An 8,777-nucleotide genomic window follows, 5' to 3' on the forward strand; every position below is an offset into this window, starting at 1 on the left:
TGGCTACCCCAACAGCCCCTACAGCTGCCGACCCCAGCATCTCTGCTGGGGATGGAAATACCCAATGGAAGAGGACAAGCATTACTGAAGGATGAAGCCTTCAAAAGGGGCCTGACGTGGTCTGTGGCCCATTGACTCTACCCAAACGGAGAAGCTCTGCTCAACTCCCAGATCCTTGTGCAGACCCGAGGAAACTGTGCCGGGAGTGATCCTGCAGTGAAAATCCTTGTGAATTTTACCCCGTTTCTCCAGCGCAGTCAATGGGAGCCATTCGTGGGTGTATGATCATGCATTTCATTTCCCTTGTTTCCTTTTGGGTGGGCTATTCAGTTTCCAAAGTATTCATGACCTCCAGCTCCCTGTCCTCCTTCTCCCTAGGCTATGCAGGTTTCCCATGGCTTTGGCCAGCAGGTATAAATGCGTACGTCCTCCATGAGAGCAGTGTAAATAGGAGAAGGAGGAATTAATCACAGGTGACTATGATTACTGTGACTAATCCTTGAAGCTAGAGCCCCAGCAGCAAAGCAGCGCTGCACAGCTCCCCCAGAGCAGCACAAATACTGCTCAGCGTGGCTTCGGCACGAGGCACGTTTCACCAGCGGCTGTGAGGGAGACATGCGGTGCTGCTCCAGATGTGAAAATATCAAAGTTCACCTCATCCAGGGTTGGGGAGGAAAGGATGAAGCTGAGCCTGGGTAATTCTGCCCATGCAGGACTTATTGCAGCTGGACGGCGCCTGGGCTGCAGCACCAGCAGGTTCCTATGTGAGGAGTGCGTCCTCCAGAGAGGTTGAGCTCTTCTAGGTGGGCACCAGAAAAAATCCAGTGCGAAAAACAGGTGTTCAGGACACGGACTGCTGGAGGGGAGATGTTTGAGACTTGCTTGGTTTATGGACATGGTGGCCTCCAGACTCAAATCATCCCTGAGATGGCTCTTAGCTGCACTGAAGATCATCAGCTAAGGATTTGCCTCCTGTAAAAGTTATTCTCTATGTCCTGAACGGGGTGGATGGCCTTCCTGCCATCCTCTGGTCCATGAAGCCTATTTTATTGGGGGCTTCTTGGGGATGGTACGCCGGCACCTAGACATCCCCGACTGAGGATGTTCAGAGGTAGATATGTGCTCCACTACATTCAAATGTGGTTGTATCTATGTAATGTTCACATTACCTTAAGCAATTAGTTAATGAACCAGCAAAAAAGCAGTTGCCAAGCCAACCCAAAGCCAAACATGTTCGTCTTGGAGATGCAGCGTGACAGCTTTTTAAGAGAAGTGGGTCTCGGGCAAACTTTACCATGGATTTCTGTGATCCAGCTCTCTGGAGCTGCTCCGGGACTTTGGGTCCTGAAACGGAGGACACGTGAGGAGGGTGAAAGTACTGAGCCCTGCCTGTGACAGGGACAAGCCTGCGGTTAGGACCACTCACCTCCTGTAGGACCTTGGGCAATTCCTGCGGCCCGTTGCCCATCCATAAAGCAGCTCCATCTTCCCTTCCCCCATCAGGCCAAGGCGTGCAGCCCACGACGTGCTGGGACACGGCAGCAGAGGTGCATTTCTGAGCAGCAAGAGTTTGGCTTCCTGCATTGCTCTGGGAGGGAAGGGATTGGCCATCGCTGCTGGCACAGGCCAGGCTGGGGTCAGCACTAGAGGAGAAACAGCCCCTGGCTGCAGCATCCCTCAGCCGTCCTGCTGCTCCAGGGTGGGGTGGTGGCCAGGAAAAGCTTTCACTGCTTCCACTGACTGGTGGAGGTCATGAGGTTCCACTGACTGGTGGAGGTCAGGGCTGCTCCTGAGGTTTCCGGCTCTTCCTGAAGCAGGATAACAGGCTTGGGGTGTCCCAAAACAAGTTTGTCTCAGCACAGGCTGTGCTCGGTCACAGCTCTGTTGGTGTGGGTGCAAGCGATGGCAGGGTTGGTCCCTCGTCCCCTAAAACCTGTTAGAGACATGGGGCTGGTTGCTTTCCATGAGGAAGCGAGGCAAGGCAGGATTGGAGAAAGGCTGCCCAGCCAGTTCGGTGTAAATAACGCAGGCTAAGCCTCTTGGAGTGACGTACGGGCTCGAGTCCTACTAGGCCACCGTGTCACCAGCTTCTGGCCCCACTTGAAAACGATGCAGTGGGTGATTTTCATGCCATGCGTCACCCTGAGACCGAGCCTAACTGCAGGTGTGGGCAGGGGGAGGTGGTCGCTCTCAAGCAGGTCTCCTGCATGATTGCACTTTTAGGACCACATTACTTGGGAGCACTGGCAGTCCTGCATTTGTGGGTGAGATGTGCCGCCTTGTCCACAGGCACTGATGTTGTCTCTGCATTGGGGGATAAGTCCAGAGCTGTCCATATTGTCTGTTCTTGGTAAAAATTGTAATTAAAATTCTTCCAGCCTGGAGGAAACAGATGCAATGTGGTAGGTCCAGATGAGCCAAGTGTTGAAGGCACTAGATGAGAGATGCGTATGCATTTTTTTCCCCTGAAACCTCCAAGATGAAAAGCTTGACTGTGAGCGTCACTGACTGACGTTAGAGCCCAAAAGCCCTGGCTGGCCCAGATCACTTGGGGACACGGGCAGCAGCATCTGACCTGCTGATGTGGGGATGTGAGAGCGCTGCTTTCTGGGAGGTGTCGAGGCTTGGCCTGGGGACCTAGGGGAACAGAGGAGCTGCCATTTCCCCCGGGAGTCTCTTGCTGATCCTATAACCCAGTGTGGAATTGGCTCAAGGATGCCTTCCCTGGCATTGCTCAACCTGGATAGCTCGTATGTGCTGGCATCCTGTCTCCTGGTTAGACGTGCCCTTGCCAGAGAGGCTGCTTAGAAATTACCCTGCTCTGAGGACAGGTCCAACCGTCTTCTCAGCTCTGGCCGCCTTTGGTCTTGTGGCCCCAGCTCCACCGCTAGCAGCCACATTAGCCACAGTGGCCCCAGGGAGCAGCTGTACCCTGTTGGACTGTACCTTTTGACCTCAAAATTCCCACATCTTCCCCCTTTCCATGCCAGTGCTGGCCACTTGCAGCATTTAGCATTGCCCTCCTGGTCCACCCAAGCGCTAACAGACCACCCTTCCCTAACCTGGGGGTTTTATGGTTGCTGCAAGGACACCGGGGAGGTGCAGGTCATGGCCACGTCTCCTCCAAACAGGACACTGTAATCTCAAGTTGGGTTTGTGTCTCATGCCCTCCTGCACTTTGCCAGGGCCTCAGAGCCTCTTTGGAGGATGCGCCATGGATCTGCCTCTTTCCCGACCCTGCCTGGGGTCTGAGCCGGCTCTGGCAGCCAGTGGAAGAGCAGACCTGGAGGCTACTTAACTTTGCAGCCAGATCTGACCCGTGGTCAAGGCAGGAGAGGACATCGGTTCAGGCACAGGGCAGGTCTGCAGCAGGCTGGGAGCAGGGCTGGCCCCTGGTGCCATCTCTGACCGGGGGATGGACACCCTAAAACCACAAAGCTCAGAGCAATCACCCTCAGAGGTGCCCAGTTTCTGCTCTGGGAGGCCCGTCTTGGTGCCAGGATCGGGCTAGGGGACGTGACCGCACTTTGTGCGCTGGGAGGAGCACAGCCAGGCAGATGCTCCCCCCATCGCACACATCCAGCTCAACCCGTACGCCCACAAAAGAGGGAGTTCCCACAAAGCTGAAGATGAAACGTTCCCTGCAGTGGCTGCCCCAGCGAGGACAAGCTCAGGGATGGCTGAAGCAGCTCCTGGGAGAGCCCTTTTTGGGCTCCTCTGCCCTCTCTCTTGCTGCAGCAAATGGAGGGTGCCAGGAGCACTGAGCTGCCGGAGCCTTTGCATCGACAGCCCCGAGGCCCCAGGACACTCATTCCCAGCCTCCTTCCTTCCTCCCCCTCCCAGCCCCTGGAGCAAAGTGGTAGATACAGGGGCAGGATTTCTTTCTGGCTGCTGACAGCAGACCCCTCCCAGCCAGCATCGCCGCCCGGCACACGCTGCGCCGCCTCGGCCCCCCGTGCTTTACTCCCTGTCGTTTGCAGTTGAGGTTGTTGGTGTGGGACGGAGGACGCGTGCGCGCTGCCTTGTAAACAGCGCTGTTATTCCTGGATCCTTGCTCCGGGGAAGGAGCCAAACGTGAGTAATGAAAGGAAGAGGAGGGATGTGCTGGCATTTCTCCTTCCCAGCCCCGCTCCTGCACCAGCGAAGGACCAGGGAGCCAAACCAGGGACACGTGGGCAGCCCTCGCTGCCGGCTCCTGCCCATGGCAGGGGACAATTCCCAAGTCACTTTTTGCTGCGTGGGTGACCTGGATTCAGGTGGTCAGTACACATGGGTGCAGGCAGCAGCTTTTCCCCCCCCCAGCAGCGTCTGGCTTGGGGGCTCAGGGGTACAGACCGTCTGCACCCAGTCACCCTCCATGCCCCCTTCCCCAGCCTGGAGGTGCCCTGCACCCCCTTTACCAACAGGGAGGCTAAGGAATGTGACCAAGGGCAGGCAGGACCCCGAGTTCACAGCCAGCATCCTTCTGGGACTCGCTGAGGCAGATGTCACTGGGAAGGGGATGGATGTGCAGCGGTAGGGATGGCTGCCTCCAAGTTTTACAGCAGGACAGACAGACCAGCGATGCTCACAGGCTCCTGGTTTATCCCTGCTGGCACTAGTCCCCACCCTGGTGCCGCGGCTCTGAGCCTCAGGAGGTGTGACAGCCCCACTCAGCCCATGAAATCACCGCAGGGTGTCTGGACGGTAGCACAGTGAGTGAGCCCAGCAGCGTGGGGGAATCAGGGAGCATCGCCCCGGGGGGCCGGGGCTGAGCCGAGCCTGGCAGGGCCCCTCTGCTCACCCGGTGAGGATGCTCCATGTGGCGCAGGGCGGCTGTGAGGCCCCAGCCAGCCCCGAGCCACTCGTAGCCGTGCAAATTCCCAGCAGGTGGGAGAGCTAGGAAAATGGGGTGTTTTGCTCAAATTCAGCCATCACCCAAAAGCAGGAGTTTCTAAGGCTGGGTGCCCCCAGGGTAGTCCTCTCTGCATACCTCCCTCAAGCGTTATTCTAAAAAAAGGGACAAATTTAGTCCCCAAACTGCCCCCTATAAACCCAGATTGAGCTTTCCCCAGGGGGAACCAGCGCCCTTGGGGTCACTCCAACAGGGGAAGGGTCCCCAGGCTGAGGCTGGCAGGGCGACACCCTCAGCAAGGGACTCCCCGCACCTTGCATGTTTTCTAATCTAGAAACATTTCTTAATTGGGTTTTAATTGGGCATTTCCATCCCTGTCCCTGGGACCAGAAGGTCAGAGCAAAATCCTCCAGGGGAGAAAGCCAGGGCGAAGCACTGTGCGGGGGACACGGCACAGCCGCCCATGGATGCAGCAGCTTTCCCTCAGGCTCAGCCAGGCAGTTTGCTGGCATGTCCCTGCTCTGCGAGGGGCGATGGTTCATACAGCAGGGTAAAAAGGGGACTTTCAGGGGTTTGGGGGCACCTCATGTCCCCCAACACAGATGTTTAGGCAGCACATGTGTCTGGCGGGAGGGCAAGTTACCTATTCTGGCAAGGCTTGGAACCTCCTTCCTGCAACCCAGCCCCAAGAAGTGACATCCCTGTCCTACTGCTGGGGCCACCTCCTTGCATGGCCTTAACCTGCACCCCATGGGGAGCAGCCCCGCAGGCTGGCCTGGGGCAGAAGCGGGGTGTCTGCCTGGGAGTATGGGTGCCGCAGCCCCGAGGGGTCCCTGGGGTGCAGGGGGACCTGCAGGCGCTGCTGTCCCAGCCGGTTGCGTAAGCCCAGCAGCCGTGGGAGACAAAATGAGATTGTGGGGGATTACAAGGAACAGGCTCAGGCCGCTTGATTCTTGTTTCTAAAAGGAGCTCTTAAGCTGCTGTTGTTTTCTCAACGCTTAGGATTAGGGCCAAGACGTGTGGGGTGGCCCCCAGGCTCCCCAGAGGGACCCCCCATCCCCCTGCCAGCCCACGGCTTGCCAGTGGCATGGGGTCTGTCTGTTAGTGCCAAGCATGAGAGAGAAACAGAGCTGGGGGGTGACCGCCCCTCCCTGGGTACCCCAAACCACCCCCCATCTCCTCCCCACATCCCCAGGAAAGGCACTGGGGGAGCAGGGCTTGCCATGGCCCCGTACACAGGTGGGGGGTTCAGTGCCCCCAGCGCAGACCCTGCTGCTGCTGACTGGCCCTGGGGTGCTTTGGGGGGTATGTGGGGTGCTCACCCCACCCTGCGCTCCCTCTCTTGCAGAGATTATGCACGATGTGATCCGGAAAGTGAAGAAGAAGGGCGAATGGAAGGTGAGCGCCAAACCCCGAGGGGGGGCCAGGAGAGGAGGCGGAGGAGGGTGGGGAGGAGGAAGCAGGGGAGGGGAGCCCCCAAGGGTGGGGAAGGGGTGGGGAAGGTGCAAGATGACCGACATCATGACGGAGGGCATAACAAGTGAGTGCCGGGCCCCAGCCGTCCCCCGCACACCTCGCGGTAGGGAGGGCAAACCCTCCCTCCGTACCAGGGGACCCGCAAAGGCGTCTCCAGGCTGGCACAAGCCAGCCGAGGTGGCGGCACGGCCCCCACCCAGCCCCATCCCACTCGGGATGGAGACCCGCTACCTCCCGTTGGGCATGGGCGACTCTCTCGGTGCCAGGCTGGTGTTCACAGCCGCCCTCCTCGCCTGCTCGGGGCTGGAGGAGCCCGAACACCTTGTCTGCTGACAGTACCTCAGTCCCAGGAGTTTTATGTCAGCCCTACAAATAGCTCCCTGCAGCGAGAAGGAAACCCCAGCCCATGCACCGGGAGGTGTCTGGGGCAGCGGGGGTTTGCCCCAGCTCAGGTACCGCCAGAACATCACCCCCAGGTGGTCCCCTCCGGCAGAGGGATGGGAGAATAAACCGAGGCAAGAGCAGCGTGGGAGCACGCAGACAAATCCACTGTCCCTCTCACCCTGGGACCTTGCCAGGCACCCATGCACGCAGCCCCAAACACGGCACGGTGGGGCTGGGATGGGGTGGGGACAGGGTGGGCAGGGACGAGTGGCTGGGGACGTTTTGGACATGGAGGGGTGGGCAGAGCTGGTCCTGTGCTGCCGTGGGGTATCCAACAATCCCGCGTAGCCGAGAGCCCCTGCCCACACCCATCCCTGCCATGGCCCCTGTTTTTCCCCCCCAGTCGTGGAAGACATCAACAAGCGCCGGGAGCCGCTACCCAGCCTGGAGGCCGTCTATCTCATCACCCCCTCCGAGAAGGTGAAGACACAGTGCGGGGGCACGGCTTTTGGCTGGGGGGAGGTGGAGGGATGCCCACCCTGGGATGGCATCTTGGCTCCAGCAAGGCCACCAGTGCTGCTGGGGCAGTGGTCCAGGGGTGCCTGTGGCAGGAGGGGGGGCCGTGGGTGACCCTGCTGAGACACCTGCGGTGCCACCCTGCCCAGCCCAGCGGTCCCTTCTCTCTTGCAGTCCATCCACTCCCTCATCAACGACTTCAAGGACCCCCCCACCTCCAAGTACAGAGCTGCCCATGTCTTCTTCACTGACTGTGAGTACCTGGGGGTCACGGCTCCCACCCCATTGCCTGGGCACCCCCCAGCTCCCTGCTGACACGTCCTGGGCAGGAGAGAAGGAGAAGGAGCAAACAGTGGGGTGACGGCCCCCTCCTGCCCATGGCACTGGGTGGCTGCATGTGCAAACGGGTCGTTTCCATCACCGGCTCCCAAAGGGATGGCTGGGTCCCTGCGTCCCAGGGCAGGTGCTGCAGGCAGCCAGCCCTTCTCTGAGGAAGCAAAGGAGGGGAGGGAAAGTCCCCGTCACTAAAACACATGCAAGCAAGTAGGCATGGAGGGATGCTGAGTGCTACCTTCCTCCTCCTCCTCCCCTTGCAGCCTGCCCTGACGCCCTCTTCAACGAGCTGGTGAAATCCCGCGCCGCCAAGGTCATCAAAACCCTGACGGAGATCAACATTGCCTTCCTCCCCTCCGAGTCCCAGGTGAGGCCAGGCTGGGGACCATCCCCACTGGGGTGGTCCAGGGGATGGGGCAGCTGGGGGATGCTCAGGGTCTTCCAGCCCGTCAGGGTTTGTGTGACAGCCTCGCACCCTCACCCCCTGCTCAGCTCTTCCTCCCTGTCTCCCTTGATTACTCCTCAGGGCTGATCCATCCTGGGGGATTTAGCGGGCGCCGCGCTTTGGCCCCGCTCTGGCAGCCACATTGGCCAGCTCTGCGCCTGCTGGCATGGCCCCCGGCCAAGGGCACCGGGGAGCCGACCCCCGTGCCATCTGCCCCTGCTGGGGACATGGGGATGAGGGGGACAGGGAGGGACAGATGGTGCTTGACCTGTGTGGTGCCATTAACTCTTCAGGCCTTAGCGTTTCTGGGGGGACAGGCAGGTGGAAGATGACCTCTTGGCATCTCCACGTGCAGCCAAATTGGCTTCTGGTCTTTACCGGCGGCACGGCTGGAGAGCAGCATGTCCCCCCTCATCCCCGGGCTGGGGGGCAGCGTGTCCCCCCTCATCCCGGGGTCTCTGGTTCCCAGCCTGGGAGTGTGTGTGACTGCTGTGGGCAGGGGGTCTCCCGCCTCCTCTGCTCAGCCGGGAGGGTACACAGGGGTAGGGACCGTGCCATGGAGCCGGAGCTAGGGAAGGCATCAGGGTCCCGAGCTGGCAGCCAAAAGCCCAAGGGATGCCCTGAGCATCTCTGAGCTCTGGCTGCCCAGTCCCAGCCTTGGGACCTTTGTCTGGGGTCGAACCTGGTTTCCAAACCCAGTGGGGTGTCCTGCGGGGCTGCTCTCCCCCCGCAGCGCATCCCTTCTAACCTCCCTCCTGCTGCGCCTCCCAGGTTTACTCCCCGGCTTCG

At 59.8% G+C, this 8,777-nt stretch overlaps 1 protein-coding gene across 4 annotated transcripts in view; it reads left to right on the forward strand.

Annotated features, from left to right (window-relative positions):
- The window catches only part of LOC104124138 (syntaxin-binding protein 1), a 41,725-nt gene that overhangs the window by 23,069 nt on the left and 9,879 nt on the right, over nt 1-8,777 (forward strand). For all 4 annotated transcript variants that reach the window (XM_009636448.2, XM_035892027.1, XM_035892028.1 and 1 more), the window contains 4 exons: nt 6,337-6,374; nt 7,098-7,174; nt 7,385-7,463; nt 7,807-7,910. In XM_009636448.2, the coding sequence (XP_009634743.2) occupies nt 6,337-6,374; nt 7,098-7,174; nt 7,385-7,463; nt 7,807-7,910 (298 nt within the window). The remainder of the gene's footprint in view (nt 1-6,336; nt 6,375-7,097; nt 7,175-7,384; nt 7,464-7,806; nt 7,911-8,777) is intronic.

The sequence above is a fragment of the Egretta garzetta genome, unplaced genomic scaffold (assembly GCF_000687185.1).
Source record: "Egretta garzetta isolate BGI_Z169 unplaced genomic scaffold, ASM68718v1 scaffold344, whole genome shotgun sequence".
NCBI classification, from domain to species: domain Eukaryota; kingdom Metazoa; phylum Chordata; class Aves; order Pelecaniformes; family Ardeidae; genus Egretta; species Egretta garzetta.